General features: G+C 49.2%; 1 protein-coding gene and 2 non-coding genes across 4 annotated transcripts; 1 reads left to right on the top strand and 2 right to left on the bottom strand.

Annotated features, from left to right (window-relative positions):
- Positions 1-121: 121 nt before the first annotated feature.
- DPP9 (dipeptidyl peptidase 9) lies at positions 122-24,090 on the bottom strand. Of its 2 annotated transcripts, none has more exons than XM_024222164.3 (21): positions 23,971-24,090; positions 21,859-21,948; positions 17,895-18,148; positions 15,581-15,693; positions 14,286-14,495; positions 13,892-14,060; positions 13,622-13,735; positions 13,224-13,352; positions 12,677-12,738; positions 12,214-12,314; positions 10,090-10,267; positions 9,106-9,271; positions 8,882-8,961; positions 6,994-7,146; positions 6,447-6,582; positions 5,494-5,639; positions 4,918-5,064; positions 4,598-4,750; positions 3,712-3,854; positions 2,929-3,040; positions 122-1,440 (listed from the first exon to the last, which is right to left on the bottom strand). In XM_024222164.3, the coding sequence occupies exons 2-21, from the start codon at positions 21,912-21,914 to the stop codon at positions 1,348-1,350; spliced, it is 2,715 nt and encodes a 904-aa protein (XP_024077932.1). In that variant the 5' UTR covers positions 21,915-21,948; positions 23,971-24,090; the 3' UTR covers positions 122-1,347. The 2 variants fall into 2 exon arrangements, with proteins under 2 accessions (XP_024077932.1, XP_024077939.1); XM_024222171.3 differs by having other exon boundaries at positions 14,286-14,459.
- Positions 24,091-24,563: 473 nt separating this feature from the next.
- Positions 24,564-24,635, top strand: TRNAG-UCC. The gene has a single exon. It is a non-coding gene; the product is annotated as a tRNA-Gly (tRNA).
- Positions 24,636-24,904: 269 nt separating this feature from the next.
- Positions 24,905-24,977, bottom strand: TRNAV-CAC. The gene has a single exon. It is a non-coding gene; the product is annotated as a tRNA-Val (tRNA).
- Positions 24,978-27,774: the final 2,797 nt, after the last annotated feature.

Below are 27,774 nucleotides of genomic sequence, written 5' to 3'. Positions count from 1 at the left end.
CCGCAGCAACAAAACTGAGCCTTTTGCGCTCACCCCGCCAGCAGCCTCGGCCACGGCAGGCGAGGCACTGCTTCCCTCCCCGAGCTTCCCCAGGCCGTCTGAAGACCAGTGAGAGCACTGCTGGGTCTGCTTCCAATATTTTAATGAGTCGCTACATCGTACACTCATAATTATAAAAGAATAAGAATCCATAAAAATATTTTCTTTTCATAATACGCACTTAAAATACTCGAGGGCAAGTTGATGTGGTTCATTAGGGTGGGTTTCTTTTTTTCTTCGCCCCTGGCAGAACCCTTGGCGTGGGGGGTGGGTGCGACCCTGAGGTGCAATTGCTCGACCCCCCCCTCCCTGGAACTGCAGTTCCCGTTGAGTAGGAAAATAAAAACCAGAAGAGTGTTCACCAAATAGATGCGCGAGGGAAACAGTCACTGACCCGCAGAGAACTGAAGCACAGCCAATTTCAGTGCACGTCTGAAAGCTCAGGGCATGGGTGAGGAGAGAAAGGCAGGGTCGGGACACAGCACGAGGAAGGGTAGAGGGGCGGGAAGGAGAGAGAAGGGGGGGAAGTAGTTGCATAAATATCCATTGTGTGTGGCAAAATCCAGATGCTGCTGCTGCGGTTTCTGTAGAGGCGAGTGCTGACCTGGCTGTCGCCAGCTGCTTCAGCTGCCATGCTCTCTGTTGGCACGGTTCTGCCCGCGAGCGGAGAAAGGTGCCCGAGGATGCTGACTGTCGCCAACCCCAACTGCTTCCCCGAATCTGCTATGCAAAATTAATTAAAAAAAAACAAAAAACGACTAGTGTTGCATGCTTCTACGGAGCTCTTCTCAGATCCCAGGGCTCAGACGCTCGTCACGTACGGGCCAGGAAGCAGCAGCAGTGATCAGACTCCACAGGATGCAGCAGTGGATCACCCTCTCCCTCCTGGCTTAAGGCAGCTTGCTGATTTGCCTCGTCCATCTCCAGCACAGGCACGGAGTTCTTGCAGGTGAGTGGAGGTGCAGTGGAAGGAAAAAGGAAAGAGGCAGACCTCAGCCTCTGGAGACACTCCACTGATTTCCCAGCGTAGAGGGAGTAGCAGCAAAAAAAAGCATTAACAGCCAGGCCAGAGAGGACAGCGGCTGAGCAGGGCAGAGCTCCAGCTGGAAAGTGAAGGAAGGTGGCACTGTCCAGAGGAAACAGGAGGGGTGACTTCCACCCTCCCCTTCACTGGAGGCAGCACCCCTGTTTGGGGGTGGGCACTCAGTGATTTGTGCACTGGATGAGGAGGCTTTTGGGCTGGGGGGGGCAGCGGCAGGAGGCAGAGTTGAGCTGTCAGTGTCCAACAGTTTGCAGAGGCCTGTGCGCTCAGAGGTATTCTTGTAGAAAGTGCAGCAGTGTGATTTCATAATGCTCTCCGGACTCGGGGCACCGAATACTGTGTCTCTCGTTGGGGTAGATCTGCGCAGAAGCAAAAGGGATGGCCGTTAACTAGGAATAAGTCATAGAATCTCAGGGTTGGAAGGGACCTCAGGAGGTCATCTAGTCCAACCCCCTGCTTCAAAGGAGGACCAACCCCAACTAAATCATCCCAGCCAGGGCTTTGTCAAGCCTGACCTTAAAAACCTCTAAGGAAGGAGATTCCACCACCTCCCTAGGGAACCCATTCCAGTGCTTCACCACCCTCCTAGTGAAATAGTGTTTCCTAATATCCAACCTAGACCTCCCCCACTGCAACTTGAGACCAACTTTGGAACCCCCTTTCAGGTAGTTGAAAGCAGCTATCAAATCCCCCCTCATTCTTCTCTTCTGCAGACTAAACAATCCCAGTTCCCTCAGCCTCTCCTCATAAGTCATGAGCTCCAGCCCCCTAATCATTTTTGTTGCCCTCCGCTGGACTCTTTCCAATTTTTCCACATCCTTCTTGTAGTATGGGGCCCAAAACTGGACACAGTACTCCAGATGAGGCCTCACCAATGTTGAATAGAGGGGAATGCCCCTACTTATACAGCCCAAAATGCCGTTAGCCTTCTTGGCAACAAGGGAACACTGTTGACTCATATCCAGCTTCTCGTCCACTGTAACCCCTAGGTCCTTTTCTACAGAACTGCTGCCTAGCCACTCGGTCCCTAGTCTGTAACAGTGCATGGGATTCTTCTGTCCTAAGTGCAGGACTCTGCATTTGTCCTTGCTGAACCTCATCAGATTTCTTTTGGCCCAATCCTCTAATTAGTCTAGGTCCCTCTGTATCGTATCCCTACCCTCCAGCGTATCGACACTAAGTTGGGGGGAGAGGTAATCTGCAAAATTGTTGAGGGTGCAGTCCACGCCATCCTCCAGATCATTAATGAAGATATTGAACAAAACCGGCCTCAGGACCTACCCTTGGGGCACTCCGCTTAATACCGGCTACCAACTAGACATGGAGCCATTCCCTCCCGTTAGCCTGCCTCTCGGTTCAGAAGATGTAGTCCATTTTAGGGGAGCAAATGACGGTTCGGAGAGACAGCGACCCCGGCGCTCCATTACGGTGGCATGCTATCTGCGAGCCAAAGGCCTGAGAAGCCCACTCAATGGCATCAGCAGAAGTGTATACTGCCAGAGGGCAGAGGCCACCTGGGGAAATGAGATTCCCAGCCGTAGAGTGCAGGGGAAGAAGGACAAACACCAGCCAAGAGGGTGAGAGTCCAGATTCCAAACTACTACTCAGTATTGGAACACGCAGTGGATCAAGCAGTGACAGAGTGCCACCTACTGGCCAGGCCTGTGCAGTCAGCTGCCAACAAGCCAGTCCCACAGGAAGTCAGGAGAGAGAACTCTGCTTCTCCAGATGAAAGAGCATCCACACTCCACTCATATTTCCTCTTGGGGGGGTGGGGGTGGAGGAGGGGAGTTTTCCATTGCCTCCAGGCTAAAGAGACCTTCCCACCTCACTCCAGTCCCTCCTACCTGCAGCTGGTAAGGCTTTCCAGCCCGGATTAGCTGGGAGACCAGAAAGTTGGTGTGGAAAAAGTGCACATTTTCATCCAGAAACCCATGGAGGATCAGCAAGCGGTTTGGCCTGGAGATGGGACAGGAGGAGAATCAGAGCAAAGCCCTGCAGGAGCCCTGAGCGGGGAGCTGCCAGCCAGCCCCTAGCCCACTTGGCATGGCACAGTGCCACAGGCTTGGAGTCCTGCCTCTTCCCTGTGGGTGAGCACGATGCCACCCCGGCTCGCTGCAGAAGGCAGCGATGAGCCAAGCAGAAATAAGGCTACATGGGGCCTGGAACCACCCAAACAAACCTTCAGGGCCCTCCGGACAGATGTTCTCCAAGCTGAACAGACTCTTCCCCAACTAGACCCTCTAGCTAGACTCCCTGGTCATCATCTTCCTGCATCTTGATCTTCCTTCCAAGTAAGGCAGCTCAGCTCAACCCAGCAGGAAGGTGATGTGTCCTGCTCTGGCCAGGACTCTTCTCCCTGGGAGACTTGGACTCACTGGTGCTAACTGGTGGGCAGTGTACCTGACATGCTCTACACTGGCCAGTGCTGGCGGAGCGGAGTTTCAGGAACCAGGGAGAACCCAAGGCACAATCAACAAACCAGGAAGGGTTATTCCTGTGAGCTTTTTAATAATGTCAACACCCGCCCCACACACCAGAAAGCATTACAGATTCTCTACCACTCCTCACAGTGCAGGTGCCCAGAGGGTGGGCTTCCAATTATAAGCATCCAACCCCGCAGTACTCACTCATTGGGGAGTTTTTCTACATGCAGCGCCACCGAGCCGGCCTCATAACCTTGCTGGTTGTTCTCTGGGACATCCATGTACCGCTCGGTGTATCCAGTATCGTACGCCATCCAAACCGTGACCGGGGCACCTGCTATAGCAACCTGCCAAACAGGTAACGGGGGGGAGGAGGGGCGGGGGGTGTAATTTTTCCTTTTCTAGGACATTTTTGAGGGGGGGGAACCCATCTATTTCTGCAAGTGGTGATTCTCCCCTGCCAACTCTGGTCATTTGCACCGGAGTATCCCACAACCAGGAAGTCAGGGACTTAGAGGTCTGGATGGTTGGTGAATTTCTTCCCCCATTTGTTATTTTCCTTCCAATTCAAGAATTAAAATCACTACTGCAGTGCTGGCAATAACAGTCTCACGGGAAGCCATGCTACAGCCAATCGCTGGGGGATGCAATGTCATTAAACCTTTTTGGGGCAGGGACTGTCTTTGTACAGCACCTGGCACAATGGGGTCCTGGCCCAGGACTGGGGCTCTTAGGTGCTATGATCACACAAATAATCTGCTGGCTCAGCACACTCTAGTGTCTCCCTCTGCACAGTGCCTAAACCCCACCTGCTTGAGTCCCCACATGCCACGCCTGGTCTGAAACCCAGAGTGTAAGTGTGATGCACGCTGACCTGCCGGATTCTGGGGAGGAGCTCTGGTGTGCTAGCAGCAGGCTGAGGTGAAGGGACTTTTCACACTTCACTACAGTCTGGGTCCACAAGCCACCAAGGGCAGCAAAGAGTAAAGGCCACTGACAGGTTCAGAGCCCTAGTCCTCCCTGCCTGGTATTATTCCTCCCAGACACAGCAGGGACTTAGAGAAGGACATCCGACCCTAGCCAGACTCACCTTGAATACATGGGGCTTACAGATAAGGCCCATGAGGGAGAGGAAGCCCCCGTAAGACCAGCCATGTATGGCTACCCGACTCAGGTCAATGAACCCGTATTTTTCTGCTACGTAATGTAAACCTTCCACCTGGTCCTCTATCTCCACCTGACCCTAGGAGGAGGCAACAAGAAGGCATACGGTCAGTTTGTCTCCTCCCTCGTAACTGAAGAGACACCGAACAAGGCAGCGAGGGAAATACACACAAACAGAGTCAGGCTGTTCTAAGAGACGGGAAGAGGGAAGGAAGTGAAAGGAGACACCGTAAAACAGGATATTACCATCTGGTTTTTAAGGGCCCCTTCAAATTTGAGTCCTCGCTGGCAAGAGCCCCTTCCATCAATCACCACCACAGCATAGCCTAGAGACGCTAGCGTGTTGAGCCTTAGGTACTTAATACCTTTGAAGGAGTTATTCACTAACTGCACCTAGAGCAGGAGAAAGGACAAGTCACATGGAACGTTCCCCCAGTGAAATCTTTAGCCTTTCAGCCCTACGCACGCCACTAGAGGCCACCAACAGTAGCAACTGAGTGTGGCTGGGCTCTGTACTAGCAGAAAGGGCCATTCCCAAATTCCAACAGGTTCTGAGCTGGGCAACCAAGTTTGCCAGATGGGCAAAAGCCATTAACTAGGGAAGTTATGCAATTATGGATTAAATGGGAGAAGCCATCTGCAGTTCACCAAAGGGGGTTTACAATACTCCAGGCAAAGCTGTCCAATTCCAATCATGCAGAGTGCTTCCCCCCCCCCCCCCCCCGAGCTGAGCTATGGAGAGCTCTGTCCTGGACCGCACCACCAGGCTCACGAAGGAGAGCCAAGGTCAGCGGTTGGTCCTGGCCGTGGCTGGGTCGTTACCTGAGGGCCTCCATAGACAAACAGCACCGTGGGGTGCTTCTTTCCAGGCTGGACGTTATGAGGTTTGTAGACCATCCCGTAGAGCTCTACGTCCGACTGGGTACGGAAGTGAAAGATTTCGGGGGGGATGTAATCTGCAGGACAGCCTGCGGGAAACAGTTCAGACGCTAGCTACCAGGCTAAGGACAACATGCTTTCATCATCCTCCCCAGCCCAAACCAGGTGAGTTCGACCTTTGCCCAACGTGCCTCAGACCGGGGGTCCCTCCCCACCTTCCCTTTCAGGATGAACGGACTGTCCCAGATCTTAGCAAAACCTCCTTTACAAGAGCCCCTCTCCGCCCGCAACTGGGAACTGACCAATCGCAGCGCTGGGACAACCCAATACAAAACTTCACCAAGTTGTGCTCCGAGCCCCTCGTACCATGCACAACCCAGTGTGACCCTGTAAGGGGAGAGGAGGATGGGGTGGAGGGAGAAAGCCTTCCCAGCAGGGTGCAACAGCTGCTGTGAGCTGAAAATAATTCTTTATGGGCACCAAAAGCAGGAGTACAGGAGGAGCCAGCAGCTACACACATTCCTTGGATGAAGCAGTCAGTGGATCCCCACCCATCCCGTCTCTGCAGACCATCACAGGAAAGAACCCCAGGTTCACATGCAGGCGTTAACCTGGCACCCTGTAAGGAGGTGACAACTTCCGCAAGGGGTGGGTAGTACCAAATGTATAGCATTAGGGCCCCTCTGGCCCCAGCAATGCCCAGTCTGTGTCAAGCAATCCACTGAAGAGATCTCTCCAAGGATTTCACAACTTCACCATGGCAGGGTGGAAATCAGCCAGGTCATTTGCCATCTACTGGTCTTTGCCTCTCCCTTTCCATCACGTTCAGTTACTGGTATCCGTGATGCTCTCCTGGCTACGTCGCCTAGCACAGAGGGGATCGGGGAAGGACTTACTGGCTGCTTCCATCATGCTGGCCCAGAACTTGGGCTGTTTGTGGAGCGGGTCGTCAGCTGAGCCGTTCAGTTTGTAGACGTGCACGCAGGGCGGGGTGCTGACGCTGCTGTAGTGGCTGATGAACATGTCAAAGTTCTACAGACAAGAAACAGCTGATGGGGGTTAAGCGAAGATGGTTATTCCCTCAGGCCACTTCAGTGGGGGTCTGTATCCCTATCAGGGCCTTGAGAACTAGCCAACGCTTATTCCCCCCCGCCCCAACCCCCCCCATGCCTTCCTCTCTGGGGCATATTAACATCACACTACACCAGAGGAGTAAGTCCATCATGAAGCCTTCCAAATGGACCTCTACTTCCCATGATGGTATCTATGGAGTCCCATCAGGAGATCATGGTAGGAACCGGATCACTCCCATCAGAGTCCAGCAGAGCAGTCACAAGCAGCCACGGCATCTAAGGGAGCCCTCATGGATCATTACTAGCCAGGACTCATACTAGCCGGAAGATAGGGAGCCTACATGGTATCCTATGGACGGGGCAAACAGACCTGGCTCATAGAGCAGCTGTGAGAGAAGCCCAGTGTGGTGAGCCGTACAATCTCGCCCGGGGACTCGTAATTGACCACATAGAGGTGGTGCTCCAATGGGGTGTCCTTCGTGCCTTGGAAGTACACCAGCTTCGTCTCCTCATTCACCCAGATCTGCCAAGAGAACAGAGGGCTCAGTGTCAAAGGAAAACAGCTGACTGCTCCCTGCCCCCACTGCAACGATCTGTCACCAGGCAAAGTCAGGGACAGTACTTGGTCCTGCTAATGAAGGCAGGGGACTGGACTCAATGACCTTTCAAGGTCCCTTCCAGTTCTATGAGATAGCTGACTTTATATATGGAGATATACCTTAAATCAAACACATCACAGCGGTACAGGGTGCTTGTGGTATTAATGGTTAGCGCATGAGGTCTGTTGATCTGGTAAGTTACAGAACATACACAGTGCTTCTAGAAGACAGGATAAAGCCCAGTCCTTTGCACCGGAGGAGACAGCCAGCTGTCCAGAGGAAACCTCACTGTGCCTATGTGCTAAAGAGCAAAGCCAGGAAAAAAAGGATGTTCTGGCTCTGTTCATTCTGACTGAAACCCTGTTTGAGCACAGATGCATCTACCCAGTGTTCCAGCATTGCTTCCCTGACCAGCGCGCACCTCCAACATTTCTTTCCAACCACCATGCTATACGTTCATGCTCTACACTCCTTGCGGGGGGCAGAATAGCCACTACCCCATGACAGAGTCCCAAACCCAATTCAACTGTCTGTTTAATCATCGGTCCAGATCAAGCCGTTTCTAAAACGATCTGGCCGGCCAGCCTGGAGGAGGTCACACTGCGTTAGAATTGTAACGCTAGACTAGAATAGGGCTTTTAAACGGCGTTCTAGCAGCGCTTAGCTCCATAGCTAGCCGGCCCGTTTTAGAAACTTCACGGGGAACTTAAGGTTTCTGAATCCCGAATGCTATTCTTAGCCCAGCCTAGTTGGGGTCTGCAGCAGAGTTTGGCCAGCATGGTGCTGGGGGGGGGGAGAAATCCGTCTACAGTAGCCAAGAAGACGGAGATAGAACCCTGCAGAGCAACAAATGCATTGAAATAATTGCTGCCAGTACAATTTCAGCCATCGTGTGCACAGAACAATACTGTGGCCAAAATGAACAGCACATCCCACATGGATTCTCTGGGTGAGGGACAGAAGATGAATTCCAGAGTGGGGAAAAGCCACTGAGACTAGCTGCAAGGCCTCAAGAGAGTGAAAATCCAAGTTAATTGGGGCTGAGCAGACAGGCTCATAATTTCAGTTGAAACCGACTGGGTTGGAGCGATTAGGTTGAGGGCCACCTCATTCTTAAAGCAGAAAGGAACCGGGCCTTCCATAAGTCAGTAACAGGCTAATAAAACACCTATCTGGCTATTCTGTAGATACACAGTTCCCTCCTCTCCACCATCACACTAAATCCCCCAGCCTGTTTCTCAAAACGCTCGGCAGAGGGATCAGCTAGATGGAAGCAGATAATTCCAAGCACCGGGTAACGTCCCCGATTCCCAAATGCCTTTTGGTTAAAATGCTGCAATCCAGCCCCACGACGGGTTTGCACAGAATGTCTTTTTGTGGCTATTAAACCTCACTCTACTCCTTTTTATGGCCTGACCCACGTGGTTTCCCAGAAGGAGCAATAAGAGACCTGATTAAAGGCAATCAGCTTTCTGTGCACTCGGCTACAGTGCTCCTGGGGGAAGCGAAGGCAGCAATAAAAAAAGGAAACTAGAAACAAAATGAAGCCTAAACGGTTGTAGCTGGTCCCAAGAGCCTGTAGCACAAGGTACATGCTAGGATTGTGGGCAGTGAGTACAGAAGCAGAGCACTGCAAGAGAAAATAAAGGTAACCGGTACCTTGGATCCATGCCTCGCCAACACCTCCCATTCCCCACTGGTCAGGGCGACCTCCTCTTTGATAGGACATTTGAAGTCTTCTAGAAAAGAGGGAGTGCAAGGATGAGACAGATCCCCACCGCCAGAGAACAAGAGCCGAGTACATTCAGAAATGCCCTCCTGACGAGGGTGAGGCAGAAAGGAGGGGGAACATTCCTTGGAGTCGGGAGGGGATTTGCACTCACCTTCGCTAAGGACGTATGGCTGAGTCCAGTCATAGCTGCTCTGCCTTAGGATGGCTGTGACTCTGTACAAGTGACAGAAACCGGTTTTGCATTCGTTGGCTCGGATGAAGCAGAGCTCTTCTTCCTCACCCTCCAGTTGGGCAAAAGGATAAAAGATATCGTGAACCTAGCAGACAAGAGATGGACAAAAGCACCATGAGCCAGGCAGCCCCTATGCTGGAATAACACAGCAGAAGCACAGCTTAGGGAGCCAACACTAACCCATGCACTTTCATGGGAAATCAAAATGACAGATGGTGGGGAAAGCCGGATCCTCACTTACCGTCTCACCAAAGGAAAGCCCTGCGTGCTCAAAAAAGCCAGGCACGTCAGCCTTTCCATCTGGCTCCAGGACACAAGTGAGCCCACGAGGCCTTTCAAATGCCCATGTCCAGCAGACACACTCTCCACCCCCCCCGTGTAATTTTTTAAAACCAAGCTGCGTCAGACTGACAGCCCCGGGGACTGAAGTCCTGTTTGTCCCCTCGTCCCGTGTCCATCAACTACCTAAACCCTGACAGAGGAACCCATTCTAGGGCTGAGGATAGTTCATTCTTCAAGATCCCTTCACTCCTTGACCTCTCTGCCAGAACCTTCACGAAGAAGTCAATTAGCACCACAGCGAATGAGGTCTGCAAGGAGGAGAGCTGTCTACTAAGAGTCAGACTCACTAACTCATTTCACTCTGGCCACTCAACTGCCATGAACTGTCTTTTCCAACCTAGGCTTGAACCAGTAACCCAGAGGGGACCGTTCTTTATTATCCCACTACCAGTCCTTTGAACAATCAGAGTTTGACATGGGCCAGAGTAACCATGGACATTATCCGTCTCCTAGGGCTACCTGCATCGGCAAAGGCCAAGCTGGTTGCACGTCTCACACTCAAGAGGATGGGGGGAAAACCCAGAGGCCCGTTTCTAATTTGGGACAGCCCCGTGCCCTTACATTTATCCACACATCTGTGACTTCTTCATAGATCACGTATGGCTGGACGTTTTCTGGCACGGCTTTGGCAAATTCGATGCGCTGCTCCTCACTTTCTGGTACTGGGATAAAGAGCGCTGGGGGCAGGAGAACTAGCTGGAGCCGTTGCTGAGGTCTGTCTAGGAACATGGCCCAGGCGCTGGGAAAGAAAGAAGTTAGCAAAGGTGAAATTGACAGCATTGCAGAACAGAGATCTCGGATGTCAAGAACACACTAGCTTTTCCTCGGCTGAGGAGGGGATGTAGGCTCCCCCTCATTCCGGCCTTACATATTTATTGGAAAGACTCATAAATTTGAATCCCAAGGCATCCATGGTATTGTACATGGGTAACATACAGGCAGGTTGTTTGGGAGATTTGCTAGAATGGCCATTTACAAAGAAACTCAATTAGCAGAGCTGCATTTTTAGAATTTAACTTTTCAGTGGGCAGTCCCGCTCCTTGGGTAGCAAGGGCCACTTGTATTATCATGAGCTCCCAAAACAAAACGAGAAACTAAAATAACTACTTTGCAGCTTCCTTGCTGCCTGGCTATGCGAGTGGGGAAAGGAACAGACCAAAGATCAGTGCAAACTGAAGGAGTTGCTCCAGTCTCAGCTTCCTGTCTCTCAAGGGAGACAGTTGATTAATCAGGAGTGGTGCTCTATTGCAGTCCTCCTGGCTAGAAGAGGCAGGTCATCATTGCTTGGTTTGGACACCCCTCAGGCCTGTGTCCACAGCAGAAGAGGTTTATAAAACTGGGAAAGATGAAGGAGCAGGTTCTCCCATGAATGATACCCTGCTGATCATGACCTGATTTCATAAATGCATGAGTACTGCCTACCTCGATGAGCCCTAGTGCATGGCAGTTGTATCATGAAGTAGAAAGCTGCCTTGTGGTTCCTATGTAACGCTGAGTAAACCTAGCGCTAGGGCATGGTGAATTAATCAAGAACGGGCTCAAAGGAAAGTGCAGCATCATGCTCCAGTTACTGATCAGCCACAGAAATGACATCTTCTGAAAACAATTTATAAATAGCCAAACCAAGTATGATCTGGATTGAAGCCTGCCAAAACCTTAGCAAGCTTTTTAAGCAAAATTAAAGAGATTTTAGTAGGAAAGAATTTTTTTTCAGATGCTATTTTGGGGTCCTGTAACAATTTTAAAGAAAAAGAGAGCTACAGCATGTCTGAGAATCATCCAGGTTTGCGTGGGGGAAGGGGGAAAATGAACATGACGTGGTTCTTGTACTTGGAAAAGCAAATCACTGAGCCGGGACCTTCACCTCCAAGGTCGCTGGACTATTTTTCTGTTGTACTTGGAAACAAAGATATACTGTCAAAGGAAAGCATGGCGGGAACCATGTAGCTAAATCTGCCAGGCACCCCTTAGAAAATACACACACCCTAATACAAGAGCCCCTTCCCATCTAGCCAAACAAGAAGTTCCCCAATACAGATTCACTCAGTCCTTCAGGGCTGGATGTTATGACCATTAACAACTTCTATAGCTATGCCAGCTGAGAGACTAACGTTCCAGAAGTGTAAGCTAGGCCCCTGCAGAGACAAAGGAGTTCTCCCAATATACACAATGCACAAAAGACTAGGTGCATTGTGGGAATTTTTCACCTTCCTCTAATGCATCTGGCATGGTCACAGACAGCAGCAGGACAAATCATTGTTCCATTTAATGATGTGACCCTTTATAAAGTTCTCATTTCCTATCAGGAGTGTTGTGTCCATGTGCCTATGGGTTAACTGTCCTAGTCATGGAATTTTAACTGAATTCCCTGTGGGGGGGAGGGGGGTGTCACACTTAATACATCAATGTCATTTACACTTGTGGTAGTGTTACAGTTCTGGCTTAAAACCCACAAAAGCTAGAAAACATGAAGCCCTTCACTCTGTCCTCCACTTGGTCAGTTACAACATGTGCTGTGTAAGGTCATACTATTGCAGGGGCTGAGTCAAGCGCAGCCAAGACTGGCTTTTGTGGGTTTAAAACCAGGCCTTTATGGTGGAAGGTGAGAGGCAAATTTCTTCAGTGAGTGGCTGTAATAGCTCAGTAAACTGGTGGGGGGTAGTGTGTGGTAGAAAAACTATGTACTATTTGCCATCTCTGGTCCATCCAGCCCGTGCGATGTACTCCACCGTAGGGAACAACGTGGCAAAAGGCTGTACCAGCTCCTTGTCCTGAGCGCACACAATCTGCAACAAGAGACCAAAAGAGTATTAAAAAACTAGGATGTTCCAACATTGTGGGCTGGTCTACAATGAAAACTTAGATCAGCCTAGCTATGTCTCTGAGGGGTGTGAAAAACTCACATCCCTGAGAAATGTAGCTAAGCCGAACGAACACCAGGTTTAGACAGTGCTAGGTCAACGGAAAAATAATTTTGTCGACCTAGCTACCGCCCCTCAGGGAGATGGATTACTTATGCTGACGGGAGAACCCTCCTGTTGCAAGTATCAGAGGGCATTCACCCACGAAAGCTTATGCTCCAATACGTCTGTTAGTCTATAAGGTGCCACAGGACTCTGTCGCTCCTGTTGCAGTAGTCACTGCTTACCTTTCCCTGGCTGTCCATTTTAAACTCTGCCAGTTTTAATGAGATCTTGGGATTTTTGCTACCTGCAGAGGAAGAAGCAATGAGAGAGAACACCATTATCAGATGGCAAGCGGTCGGAGCATCCCAGGAGAACAAAAATCTGAGCCGGATGCTATCTGGCTCTGTGTGGATATACACCTGGGGAATGGCATTGCTGGTGTGGAGATAAGAGATTCCATGTGTGGAGAAGTATGCCTGCCCACGTGAATGAATGCATGGGCAAGCATTCCCAGTATGGAGAAGGTGGGATTCCAAGTGTACTCAGCAATATGGCAAAGGGATACCCTCCATCTCGTAACAGCAATCCCTTTACTTAAGTTGGACTTTAGCTGTCCTTCCTGCAATGAACTTTGTGCTGACAGATTCGGAGACTGTCCTGAATATTTATGGACCTTCTCCTAAATCCTGGTAAGTATCTAGATTAATAATGCAAAGTCGATAGCACAGATGATGCTTCAGCCTGCATGAGGCAGCAGCTGCATTAGTCGCTCCCCTGCGCCTCACTGACCTGTCCTGGGGTACCGATAGGAATCCGTTTTTCTCTCCTCCAGGGCAGGTGAAGGAACATGAATTATCTCCACCTCTGACTCATCCACTTCTTCATACAAGATCCGCAGCGTTTTCCAACTCTCTGAACCTAGGACAAGACAAGGTAGGTCTGTTTGCCATCACGCAGTTTCCCAACTGTATCGACTTGCAAGGACCACCACAGCAGCACATACTGGGCCTACTGGTTCTCCACATCTCCCTTAGGGTCATGCCGCACCTACGAACTATTCACACAAATATTTACCAGCACACAGTGCACATCCCATAATGAATGACCTGGAACTCAGCACCTTAAAGGGGCCAGTAATTATGTTACCAATGCAGCTTGGCTTCTGCAGGGCTAAGCAGAACACTGACCTTCTAGGGTGGCTGTGGGGCACCACCAGTACCCTGTGAACCGATCAAACTCCTCCTGGATGACAAATGTGGCTACACCTGCCGATTTGGGGTCATCTAACACGTTGGATAAACCTGCAGATAAAAGAGAGCAGAGAGCGGTTGAAGTTAATAGAAAGACTGATCCAGAAAGGGAATGAGAGATGAAAAACAGAGGAGTAAATCCTTCTGGTCAGACTCTTGTTGTAAGAAGTGATTCTCCTCCAGATGTGGAGGAGCAGTTCCGGTTACCTTTATGGCAATAAGTCATCCGTTTCTCCTCTCCTGTCTCGATATTTGCTACCCACAAGTCATTGTTATTGATGAATGAAAAGACGGAGGGGTCGGCAGGGCAGATCTTGGGATCCATTCGAGGTCCCGTGCACTGGGTCTTGATTTCCAGGGGCTTCATTGGAGACACCTGGGGAAATAAGGCACATGATGTGCCCCTATTCTGCTTTCAGCTTCAAACAAAGGTACAAACTTCTCGATAGATCCAGCCCACCCACAAGGGAACCAAGACCAAGAAAACAAGACTTGATGGCAGACCAGAGCCAAGGTCTGACTCAAGAGGTATTCACTATGGGACCACCACGCTGAGCTGTGGAATCCCTCAAACCTCCCACACAGCCGTTAGCAGACCCACCATGAAGCCATTCTGGCCCCCATCTCGACAGTGGAAGAGGCTGTTGCTGGCCTGGAAAAGAAAGAGGCCGCTCTTGCTGTGGAAATCGTAGGAAGTGATTCCAAAGACCCCGAGACGCTTGCGTTCCCTCAGGAGTTCTTCTTCCCTAGAGTACATCCCATGGTGAGGGGTTGCCTGGTTGCGAACGACAGAGAGAGACAATCTGCAAGTCTGAAGGAATGGCAACACTTTATTAATGAGACCAGCTAATCCAGGAGTGGCCAGAATGTAACCCACTAGCCAAATGCAGCCAGCAGTCCTACAGCACGGCCACCACCATCTTTAGTGTGAAAGCGTGGCCCACAAAGGCTACACCCCCATGACCTTCCAATTGCAATGTCCCCATCTAGATCTGAGCCAAAGGCTTGGACCTGTAGTCTAGGAATGGCACCTCCACCTTAAAACTGAGGAAGAGCTGCCGCTTGTTTATGCAAATTAGGAGCAGCCAATTCACCTAATGACATTATCCATGTCCTCTCATATACAGCTTCCAAGTCAGACACTGCAAACAACTGCTATTCCAGGAATCTTGAGTTAGTTTCAAGGGGACTGAAGATCCAAGTGTAGTTCCAGGCACTTGAAATCTCTGCTTAGCAGAAGACCTGAGAAGTCAAAAGCCAGTCCCATACCTTCCACCCTCTTGTTGCTGAGGCTGGCGAATTATTAATGGTACCAGAACACCAGGCCCCTGTGAAGATAGGGAGGGGGAATCCATTTCCCTTCCTAATTCAATCTGGTTTATGTGAGTCTAGCTGGCAATGTATGTTTAGAATGCAGACAGCCGATTGATCCTTATTCCACACATTTGATAAAAGTACAAAGTTATCAAAAATAAACATGGTAATCAATGTGCAAATGGAGGGAGGGCAGGTGGGGGGAGTCTGGCCAAGACAGCCAGAGCTCTGGTCTATTCTCCCAACAGTTTATGTTACTGGTTTATAACTGGAGGTAGACTGCAGGCAACAGGAGACTTAGGTACAGTGTTAAACCAGTCCTTGCCCTGCCAGCTGTTGTTCCATGCTCTCACTGCCAGCCCCATGCCTGGCACACCAGCCACTCTCCTGTATTACTGGGGAAGGCATCTTCCTACACAGCACTCTACCAATGCCATGCCCACAGCACCAAGCCCCGCTCCTTGTTCCTGCCTTACATGCCACTTCACCGAACTCCAACATACCAGCTACCACTCCAACATCCTACTGTCAGCCTGGGTCCCCACGCACCACCACAGCAAAGAGGATGTTGCAGCTCCTCACCTGAAAGTGATCCAGCATCTGTTTCCATGACAAGAGTAGCAGGGCCTCTTTCCGTACTTTTTTGGGAATCTCTGAGTAAAGAAGGGAATTCTCCCGGCTACCATATGGCATCCCTGTATGGAAGAACAAAACAAAACAATCATGGCAATTTCAGAGACGTCAGCCAGGACGAACCCAGGAAAGGCAGATACACAAGGCCATTTTCTTAAATATTCAGGAAGACAGGAGCTTTTTATGAGGTGTCTTTCTCAACCTGCTCTTACACAGTCCACTTACTGCATAGGGTCCAAACGCTTTAGTTTTATTAACATGCAATTTTTTCAACAGGACTAAGTCCTACTCAAACCCTCTCCCAGCTTTGGCTGCTCCTAGGGTTCCGCTCTACAGTCTGCTCAGCCGCCACCCTAGATCCTCACTCTAGAGAGCTGACCCCTGTAGCTGTGTGTGTCCGAGTCAGCAGAACCCTCTTAACATTCCTCAGCACAACGAAGATCTGCTAACCGGAAAGAGCGTTCCAACAAACACAGCCAGCCTGTTCTAGGTCCTAGAGACCAGGTTCAAATGTGGCTTTGTTGAATACTGGCCAAAAGGCATTGCTATATGCTGGCTGTTCAGTGGCCATGATAAAATGAAGTTATTTGTGCCGGTCCAATTTCCAACCTCAAAAACCTAACACAGCTGGCAACTATGTTGGCAGTTTCAGCAGGGGCACCAGAGACAATGAATGTTTCCTTTCACCTTTACAGGTGGGGACGCTCTAGATCAAGGCTGTAGTACACTGACAGGATGCCATGTGGAGGAAGCTTCCCATGCTACTGTCCCTGTGGCCTCTATTCTGTGCAGGAAAGGAAGCCTTCAGCCTCCAAGCCTGTTATTCTGTCACTAAATTCACTTTACAACAATTAACATTTAAATATAGTTATAAGTATTCAGGAAGCAAAGCAACTTATAAGCATACAATCTTCAGAGATGCAGAAACACTGAAATGCTGAGCATGTGGTGTTTAATATAAGCAGCATCTGCCATGATACAACACGAGACTCTATGGGAACAGCCCAGGAAAGATCTAACATGTTCAAACAGAACAGGCTGCAGTCAGGGACACAGACAATACTACAGATGCATTCTCAAGGCCGTGACTACAACCACCTGTGAACTTCCAGATCCATCTATGGATATTCTTGTACTGTACTAATATTATCTATGACGACTCTACTGTCAGTATTTGCAAAAGAATTGTCCCCCAGTTTTCAATACTTTGTATTTTGGTCCTTAAATGAAGTCGAAAAGATGCTCAGCTCTGATAAAGTTTTCCAAAGGTCGAATAGAAAATATTTACTTGCTCCTCCCCACTCCTCAATGGGCATACTCCAATAAGATCCACACTGATGCTTGGAAAGCAATACTTATGCTAAACGTGGGAAAATACTGGTATGCTGCTTTTAAGCATATTGGTCAACAGGCACATCTCTTAAATCAGAATCAGATTCTTCACAATACCTACCTAATGCAGTACGGATCAAATAGAACGGGCAACTCAACCCCAGCTTAATGAGGCTGTAATAGAGTAGGAAGGTTTTACCCTATATTGTGGGAATGCCTTGAAGTTAAGATATTTTGAAATCGAATTACTAGACAGGCTCTTCCAGTTTATTGGGCAAAACAGCAACAAGACTGACTGATGGGCTGCCTCTATGAAAAAAAACTGATATCACCTGGCCAATCAAAGAAATGCACTGGGCTTGCAAGGATACAATAATCATAGGGAGAGTTATCAGGTCCCTGGATGGCCAACCTGCTTAAAGAACCAAATTATCCCCATTTTTTTGAGGTAATACTCCATAGTTCGGAGAACTGACCAAACCAAGTCCACATGAGAAATGAAAAGAGGCAGTGGCACACAGAGGTTCCAAGCTGGGGCCCTATTTGGGTCAGCCACTATACACAAGCAGTCAGCTAGTCCTTGCCCTGAAGAGTGTCCAGTCTAAACAAAGGGTAGGAGAGAGGCAGGCTTATCTCCATTTAACACATGGGGAACTGAGGCATGGAGAGATTAAGTGACTAGCCCAAGATCATATAAGACGCCTACACCAGACCCAGGAACTGAACCCAAATCTTCTGAGTCCCAATCCAGTGCTTTAACCACAAGACCATCCTTTCTTTTTCCCTTCCTCTCTGGCACCGAGCTGCCTAGCGATGAATGGAGACGTCAGCCAACAAAGCTTACTCTCCTGACACAGAGACGGGTTTGGCTCTGCCAAGGGACTATCAAGGTGACCTACTAAGGAAGGTGGTTGGCTGAAGCCAGGCTTACCCAGATAGTAAAGGCGATGAGAATGTGGGCTGGATTCTTCTGTTTTCTGGACAAATTGGAAATCATGGGGCGCCTTGTTCACTATCATGCCTGAATACTTCCTGCTGCTGTGAATGATGTCACGCAGCCCATCCCACGAATGCTTCTCCACCAGGAACTGGGAAGGCGCGTCCTCCATCTCGACCACTTCAGTGCTGTCTGACAGCGCATCCACTGCAGTCATCCTCTCTTCCCCCTCGGATCGGGTCAAGAAACTGAGAAAGAAGGTGGGGGAGATGAATGAATGTGGGGAATCGGATTAGGCACATTCCATCCGCTCACAGGGAGCTCTGAGCATTCAGCCAACTTCTAAGGACACATCCTAAAGTTACCTACACATTCATAAAGGTTACCAGTTAAACATAAACAGTACCAGATGGAAAGGAATACTCCATCTCCCACGCCCAACTTGGTAAAGGATGCTAACTGAGCCCAAGACTCATTTGCAGGACTTCTTCCAGGAAAAAAGTCAACTGTTAAGTCAGTCAGGGCAGGAAAGCATCTGGTGTAGCAAGTGCTTAATCATTTGACCTAAGTGAAACATACTCCAGGCATTTAGATGGGATAGGTCCTGATTGGAAGATACCATCAATGTATGGGTGAGCACACAGAGAAACTTCTGACCTATGGGAATACAGAAGTAAAGTCCCCTTCCTGTCCTGCAGAGATCAGGTAAGCATCTCAAATAGGTTTAGCGAAGGCATGACACCTGCCTTACTTGAAGTGCTGCTGCAACCAGGAGTGAAGTGGCACAAATGACAAAATAAGATACCAGTGCAATTGAGTTGGCTAATGGAAAGTGGCACAGGAATAATGCATATCTTGGACTCCTACCGCATAATCAGCAGGAATCCCTCATTGATTTCCCAAGTATCACATTATATAAAACCCACAACCCATCTCCCATAGTCATAAAACCTTCCAGTTCAGCCCCTCGAGCCATTAGGCACTTCTGGGATCTGCACAGTCCAACATTTGTATATGAAGCAAGATACACTACCCTTGATCAACCTTATTCCAGATGAGGCAAGGGCCCACAAGTCAGAGCAGGGACCTTATTCTCAGTGGAACCAGGGTCCAGGGAGCATAGATCCAGGTAACCCAAGAGCAAGCTAATTTGCAAGACTCATTTTCTTCTTAAAAAAGTGACATTTCTGTAATGGCACCCTCAAGTCACCGTAGCACTAGTCCCTTTATTATTTCCTAGTCCTACCTATTAACATGGTATCTGAGCACCTCAATATGTATTTATCCTCACACCACCACATGAGGTAGGCCAATGCTTTTATCAAGTGCTACTTTACAAATAGGAATTGACACACTGAGGTAACCTGTGCTGGAGCAGGGAAGGAACCCATGTCCCAGGCTAACACCCTAACCGCTGGACCATCTTTCTTCATGGTCATCTTATGGGGTCAAGGCTCTGTTACTCTGGGACAAAGATTTCAGTTTGCTGGAAAATAAATGAAACCAGAGCGGTCTCATCACCTTGACAGAATCACCACCTTGGATGCTGCATCAATATAACAATGTAGTAAATAAGGGCTATAGGAGTTTAAAAAAAAAAAAGACCCCTGTTCTAAACAGCCCAGCATTAACCAAGACTTCCTTTTTAAAGTCATATTTCTTTAAGGAGTGAATGCAGCTTGCCCCTTAAGAGATTTGTCTGCATTCCGACAGGAGAACATCCTACCATGTGCCCGTCAGACTTGAGTACTTAATTTGCATGAAATATACACCAACTCTCTGAAAGTGCAGCCTCAGCACCATGCAGGACCTGAACAAGTCCTCTCCCAGTCTGATTCTGGCGGGAGTTGGGGGTGGGTGGTTAATTCATAAACCAGTGTTAGATCGTTTCATCTCAATCCACTTTATCTCACAAATGATTCTGCCAGGAAATCTCTCCGCACTCCTGGGGGACTCCCCACTACCTTCCAATAGCCTTTTCAGAATAAAGTTTTCTTCCCTACGTCTTGATCTCATTTGACTATCAATTAGACATTCTGTCCTATAGAATTATGCCTTTCAACGGTCAAGCACAATGACAACTCGATTTCCCTCTTAATGAATAAATACCTCTTGTGATGTCAAACACACAAACCTCTTTTCCTTTAACCAAGAGGGAAAAGGAAAGTCTTTACAGTTCCTCCTCCAATCTGTTACTTTCCTGACTTCATTCCGAGAGACTAACCTGAGATTAGGCAAGTAGCAATCCAAACCACACGCAGAATCTGCTGCCTGAGACCCAGTAAGTGGAGTGGGCTCTGCATAACCAGCAGACCAGACCACAGTACACGAGGCCAGAAAAACTGAACTAAAATACAGCTTGGCTCCGTTAAGTTACAGCTACAGAGTAAAATGGCAGCTTCCAATTCCTGAGTCTCTCAGTGGTGCAGAGAACAAAATACAATGTGGAAGCTACAGAAAGGGGATCTCAAAATAAACCTCTCCCCACTACTCCTAATATCTATGACCCTGAAGCCAACCAACAAAACAAATCACAGCTTGAAAATTAAACAAAGAAAAGTACTTTCCAATCAGACCACGGCAGGCAGCACAAGTAAAGCCAAAGTGGCAGAGACAGCGGACAACGTGATGAAACATTGGACCAAGCTTTGAGGAACTTTCTCCCAAGACTTTGCAGAGTGTCAACAGTCTTGAGTCTGTCCAGTGTGAATGCAGAACCATGCAGGGGGAATTAAATTCAGTCTAATGTCCTTCCCCTTCAAAGTAACTAATACTGTGTTTCAAGGCAAACTGCTGCCTATCAAAAATACATCACAGAGAACATAAGGATATAAGAAGGGATAGAGCAGTGATTTGGGTACACGCCTCTCTTCCCAAATCCCACTGCAGCTTGGATCTTAAAAGTCTGCTCAGCTGGTAAAACAAAATAGCTTTCATGCAACTGAAGACATTCCACCCTACAGCTAATTCCCACCCAATTGGTGAAGCCTCTTCAAGGTTAGTGACGTGATCATTCAAACAACACTGCTCCTCACAAGAAGGGCTTTCAAGGCCAGATCAGGTTTCAGGGACCTAAGTCCAGGACAGTCCATTCACACCCAGATTTACATACTTGCAACCACCCACTCCACAGTGACTAACCCCACTGCTCCCCTTCCTGGTGAATTTTGTCTGTAGAACACACTGTGATTGAGGCCTGGTCTACACTTAACATTTAGGTTGACATAGCTACAGCACTCAGGGGTGAGAAAAATCCACACTCCTGAGCACCACAGCTACGCCGACCTAACCCCTGGTGTAGATGCAGCCTAGGTCAATGGAAGAATGCGTCTGTTGACCTAGCTACAGTCACTCGGGGAGGTGGTTTTCCCACAGCAATGGAAAAAACCCTTCCATCGCTGCAGAGTGCGTCTACACGATGGGGTTAAACTAGCATAGTTACAGCACCATAGATATGCTGCTCAAGACCCTGCAGCATAGACATGGCCCAAGATCCAAGATGATCTCAGTGGAAGCGGTACAGTCAGCCTTTAATCTTACGTTCAGTATTCCTCAGCCACAACACAAAAGAGTCTGAAGATGTCCGAATATACTGTTTTACCATCCTGCTTAATCTGCCACATCTGACAAGGTTACATGGCTGCAGGTTTTGGGGAGGGGGGAAATTTAATAAAATTAGGCCAAAGAGAAACAGCAAAGGTAGGGGAGCAAGGAGCATTAGGGTAGACAAATGCAGACAAAGACCTTTTAAAGCCTGGAACCTAAATTCCAGTAGGAAAGAGGTAATTTTCCTCAAACATTTCAGGCACTCTCAATACAGTTGGACACAGGATGCCATGTACAGAATTAACAGGTGTTGGTTTATTGTGTCCATCACTCGTTCAGAATGTTGATTGTAGCCCTCTGACCACTTGGTCCCAAAGGCCACAAAGATCCCAAGAGAGACCAGGAAAGTTACCTTCTCCAACTTCCTGCAGTCTCGTTTTCCAGACGAACCCTCTTTATCTTCTGCATTAACTACTCCGCGAGCCTTGGGCAAGACAGGAAACTAGATGAGGAGAGAGAAAGAACAGATCTCATGTAACCGCAGTTCCCCCTGGCATGGGAATGAAATACTGTAAAAGGAGTCCTCCATCAATCATGTTGCTGACACAGCCTGGGGCCTACCGAGCCGCTTCCTGGGGATATCTTTGCTTTGCAGTCCAGTTCCATCCCAATTAACCCATATGGGATATTAATACCCAGATATTTTAAGAGGTAGATTTCCTCGCTCCTCAGCACCAAAGCTCAGTGTATGCAGGGAACCATGCAGGTAGTCAGCAGCTTTTTCTTCTGCCAAATTCCCAGTTAAAATCTTCTGAATGATCTCAATCTTTAATGCCCAGATTGCTGCAAGGCCCTAGAGCAGAGAGAGTACTCAAGTCTGTTGCATATATTTCAGGCACCAGCTCCACCAAGAATATAACCCCCACTTGTTTACAGAGCTGGCAATCCTCTGTCTCAGCAACAGCCTGATGACTGTGACAAAACGTCCAGGGTCATTGGTATTTACAAGATGTTAGTGCTCCTTAAGACCGTAAGGAGGAATGGGTCTTTAATGCATAACTCTTCCCTCACCCAAAATCCTAGCCAAGAAAATCCTGAAAGTACAATGGGACCTCCCCCTCATCTCCCATCCCCTCGTAGAGCTTTGGATTGTAAATACGCCCCAGATCTGCAGCACTAACAGCCTTCACTAACAGACCCCTGGGCCTGTCCAAACAACCACCACCTCTTATCCCCCCAACAGTGCACTAGGGGAGGCGAGGTACAGAGGCTATTTCACTTGCCCTCTCCATCAGGGAAAGCTCCAGGCAATGATGTTTTTCATAGATTCTAGGACTGGAAGGGACCTCGAGAGGTCATCGAGTCCAGTCCCCTGCCCGCATGGCAGGACCAAATACTGTCTAGACCATCCCTGATAGACATTTATCTAACCTACTCTTAAATATCTCCAGAGATGGGGATTCCACATCTCTGGAGTTCCCTGACTCCGGAAAGCTCAAAGTGGGGCTAGGCAGAAACAGCCAGTATTTTGGGGACAGTTTTAGATGCGCGTATGAACCACATCAGGACTGGAATTGGGTCTGACCCAATGGACACCCTTTTACAATCCCTTAGGGGATCAAACTCTATGCAGAAGAGCCACAGCAGTGCCGATGGCTCCCAACTGAAGATGACCCAAACTAATGGGACCTAAGAAATCAGAAATCTGGCAGAGAGGCTGAGGAGACGGGCAATTATAATCTCGTCAGCAAGACCCTGGACTGCTGCTGCATCTGCAAGCCCCACAAAGATGCTGTCACCCCCAGGCCCAACAGCCTTAAATGGTTCCCTGTGCTGCCTGGAAGCTCTGAGACCTACCTACCCCAAAATAGGCAAATCAATAAGAACTTGCACAGAGAGGAACAGGGCTTGGCATGGAGCAGCTGCCAACAGCGACTGGCATTAACGGCAAGGCGGAGAAGCCCTGCCCAAGCGCCTGTCACAGGCAAGGCCAGAGAAGCGGTTATTTCTCTGTAGGAGGGAGCCGGCTGCCAAGGCAATGCCCGGCAAAGAGGGCAGCTGGAATGTGTGTCCCTGTAACCTCCGGCCCAGCTGCCAAAAGGGTGAGTCGACGCTTGCCTGCGACAATAAGGAGTGAGCACATTCCTCACCCCCCCCCTCCACCCGCACCCCCAGGAGGCAGCCAGGGGAGCAGACTCCCCCAAGAGACTGGGGGGGGAGGGGGAGAGTGACATCCCCCCACCCCCAGGGCAATAGGGGCGAGGCTCCCCATTCCTCCCAGGAAATCTGGGGAGGGGGAGCCAGTGACACAGCCCCCCGCCCCCCAAGGCACTGGGGGGGCTCCCCATTCTCCTGGGCAATGGGGACAGAGGCCCAGCCAGAGACAGCCCCTCCCCCGGGGCAGAGCCCACCCCCCCTCCGCGCCATAGCCCCTGCGGGAGGGGGGCAGTGACCCCGCCCCTCCCTCAGGCTGGGGAGGGGGAGTCAGAGCCCCGGCGGGGAGGGGCGTCTCCCCCGTACTCACCCCGGGGCTCGGCGTCCTCCCCCGGCCGGGGCGGCTCCTCAGCGGGGAGGGGGGGGCGGTGGCGCCTTCACTCCCGCTCCATGGCCCGGACACTCAGACAGCAGCCCCGGAAACGGGGAGGGGAAGGGGGGGCGGCTTGCTCAGGCGCGACCTTTAACCCGGAGGCGGAAGCGTCCCGGTCTCGGGGTGGCGAGGGGAGGTCCGCCAGGAACCAGCCCGCCCCTGGGAGGGGCACGCAGGGAGAAGAGCTTGGGAGGAACCACTCTCGAGGATAGGGGAGCTTGGGCGCAACCATTGTACCGTGGGGAGGGGAAGCCAACATTCCAGAAGAGGGATGGAATCGTTCAGCCGGGAATTTGAGGGTCCATGGAGGGAACTAAACCTAATGGGAGGAGGCTGAAAGAGGCTTCTGTCCCCCTCCTGGAGCCTGGGCGCGCTCTCGCCCAGCCCTCCCTCTTTCCCACACACACGCGTTGGTTTAGTCCTCAGACTACCTTTCGTAGGCACTACCCCCTTCCAAGCCATAGCAAATGGTTCATTCCTAGAGTTGTGCTGTTCTCCTGTAGCGTTCTCAGAACAGGGTCGTCAGAAGCGCGTTGGTGGTATAGTGGTTAGCATAGCTGCCTTCCAAGCAGTTGACCCGGGTTCGATTCCCGGCCAACGCAGCTCCGTGTGGTTTTTTTTTTAAATTCATTCAAAAATTAAATTTAAACAATAGTTGTTAATTGCTTAGTTGTAAGTAATGATCAACCTTTATTCTAATAAGCAGTAATGAATGAAGAATGCTTAACACTAGGGGGCCACAGGAATTCTCTGCAGGGTCATGGTATTTAACTTGAAATTAAAATCAAAATTCTTTTTTTATTGATTAATAAACCTTGATGTTCAATGAGCATGAAACTGAGAAAAAAGAAATGAAAAAAAAAATGGAACATGTTCCCGCCCGGGATCGAACCGGGGACCTTTCGCGTGTGAGGCGAACGTGATAACCGCTACACTACGGAAACCCATGTTTAAAAGGTTTGTCATAAGTCCTGATATCTCTTAAAAGTCTGTGTGTTCTGGGCTATTGCTGAAAAGTTTGAGAAATAATTAATGTTAGAAACCCAGAGGTTATTTGATATTTATTTTGCAGTCACACTCAGGGCAAACACAGAAGAACAAGCCAAGCAGCACTTTAAGAATGTAAAGTGCAATGTAAGCCCTAATTATTCTTCATTTATTAATTATGGGGTGGTTTATTATTAATTAACAACACACAATACTAATGTGTTTACAGTAAGTTAAAGTTCACAAAACAAGTTGGAAAACTAGGGTGTAATATCAACACTAAATATTATAGATTTGTGACTGATTCCAACATATTTTGATTATTAATATTAATTATAAATACTGGGAATCTGTGAATATAGTAAGTAAAAATTCATAAAGCACTGTGGAGATACAAACAGCAATACAATACCTCAACCTTGCAATGAACTCGCATGGATCCGAAATGTTGAGTACTATTAATTCATTACTGATTAGAATAAATGTTGATTATTAATAACAGCGAAGCAACACTATTAGCTTGGTTGCAAGTCAGCGTTGGTAAAGCACTTTGAACATATTATAAAGTGAAGTTTAAATGCTAAGTATTATTGGAACCAATGTTGCAAAGTACTTAAGCGTGAACGTAACTCATATTGGAGTACGTGCTTTGATGAAAAGGCCCTTAGTCGAGCAAACACTAATGTTTGTGTTTTAACTTCAAGAGTGTGAATAGCCTAAATCAATTCATTAAGCTATGCCCACACGTAATTGTTTTGCAGGATCAGGGCCTACGGAGGAATTTAGGCATGGGTTCTCGTCTATACTATTCTATTCCAGGGTGCTTTTATTGTGTTCAATGGGAGTTATGAGGATACCTTTGAGGATCTGGGCTCAGGGGCCTTCCAGTCATGCATTAACCCACATGACTGACGTTGGTCACTTGTTTGCCAACCACAAGCACTGAAAAATTATGAGGTAGGCCCCCAAACTCATGAGATTAAAAAAGAAGAAAGACATTTGGATTTTTTTTATTTGTCTTCTGATTTCAGAACATTTAGGGTGTGCTTGCTTCACGTTTCCAGGTTTTCTTTGCAAGAGCAAAAAAATTATATTTTTTAAATGAAAATTGAGAGTCTCGTGTTGATTTGAGGAGCTGAGGGTTTAAAAATAAGCACCACCGAATACTGTGAAATCGCTAGGGTTGGCAACACATCACCTGCTTAAAGTTAAGCACATGGGCAAGTGTTTGGCTGAATACGGGCCATTGTAATTAACGAGTAGTATAATATATTAATTGTTAGTAATAACTACGAAGAGCAATATGTGCGTGATCCTGTGAAGAGTTCACTCCGCTCCTGTTGACAATAATGGGAAATGAGGGTGCTTGCTGTCTTGCGAGATCCATCCCGTGGTATTGGCATATCGTATATTTACACAGGGGTTTTCAACACCCAGTACCTCTCAATTGCAGAGGAGTTAAAGTGCATGTAATCTACAGATCAAGGGCAGCGTATCTTCCTCATGGCCCTTCGTGACAAGCCCAGCTCAGAATGACAGAGGCCAAGGATTTTGTGTGCCTCCATATTTGGGCGTCCAGCCTGAGACCCCCAATTTTCAGAACTGCTGAGAACCCACAAGCTCCAAAGGAAGCAATCGGGCACTGCATCGTGCTGGGTTCCTCTGAAAATTAGGATAAGTGGCCACTTTGTAAATTTGGCCAGAGTAGGTATCTTCCATGCACATCCTCCACTCCGCTACCAGCCCCAGCCCCTCGCCTTCAGGCCTGTAAGCAGCCCACTGAGCCATTCCAACCCACGCGGAGTAGAGGGCATCCACGGAAGAAGAGACTAGCCCGAACTGGTACACTCACAACCTCATGTGATTCCAGCAGCTTGATTCATTTGTCTGCCAGCCTGGCAGGGAGTCTCAGCTTTGCATTTTCCTTTGATTGATTTGCATTCTGCATGGCTCGTGTGTGCTATCCCTGAGCAACCCACTCGCCTCCAAGCCGCCGCTAGTGTGGATGCAGCTGCCACCAGGTGTCGGCAGAAGAGCAGAAATATAGGACAGGCCTTCTTCCTTCCCCTCCTTGCAGAACAAGGATCCCGCAGCTCAGGAAAGAGAGCTCCAAGCAACTGACAGCAGCATCAAGAGGTCTGTCCTTGGCCTTCTGAGCAAGACTCTGGGAGGGGCCTGTAGGGAAGGCAGTCCTGCGGGATCCTGCAGATGTGGAGGGAGCTTGGAGGAGTTCTGGGGGTGGGTGGAAGGAGTGAGGGACCTGCTGCTGGAGAAGGGGAAAGAGAAGCGGAGCTCCGTGTGGGGAGCAACTCAGCCTCCGTTGCAGCCGCATCGAAGCTGGGTTCAGTGCCCCGAAGGGCGGAGTCAGAGGCATGGAGCCAGCCAGCAGGGCGGCGCCGGAGACCTGACTGAGATTCAGAGGGCTTAAGCAGCCCACTCAGGCCTGGGCCAACTCCCTTGCCTGCTCCAACACTCTTGGGCAGAAGCCCTGCCTGCAAGCAGAGCTGCTCCAGTACCCCGTGGGCCAAATATTGCTCTCCGTGGCCACCCCGCAGCACTACCAGGGTAACCCTGAGCAGGACTGGGCACAATATAATAATAACCCCGACCTCATTTTCAATAGCTCTCAAAGGATCCTTTACTTAGGAGGTCAGTGCCACTAACCCCATTTTACAGATGAGGAAACTGAGGCTCAGAGAGGTGCCCAAGGTCACCCAACAGGTTATTTGCACAACCAGGGCTCATAGGATGATC

Source organism: Terrapene carolina, unplaced genomic scaffold (genome assembly GCF_002925995.2).
Source record: "Terrapene carolina triunguis isolate 2854851 unplaced genomic scaffold, T_m_triunguis-2.0 Scaffold194, whole genome shotgun sequence".
Taxonomy (NCBI): Eukaryota; Metazoa; Chordata; order Testudines; family Emydidae; genus Terrapene; species Terrapene triunguis.
This window is presented reverse-complemented; position numbering and strand designations above follow the sequence as displayed.

Bases quoted from the DNA above. Each gene is read 5' to 3' on its own strand.
- DPP9 (XM_024222164.3), bottom strand. From the start codon at position 21,914: ATGCAGAAGATAAAGAGGGTTCGTCTGGAAAACGAGACTGCAGGAAGT. The intron at 7,147-8,881 runs GTACCGGTTACC...TTCTCTTGGCAG, and splicing joins TGGCGAGGCATGGATCCAAG to ATCTGGGTGAATGAGGAGAC. The intron at 3,855-4,597 runs GTGAGTCTGGCT...CCTGTTTGGCAG, and splicing joins GTAAGCCCCATGTATTCAAG to GTTGCTATAGCAGGTGCCCC.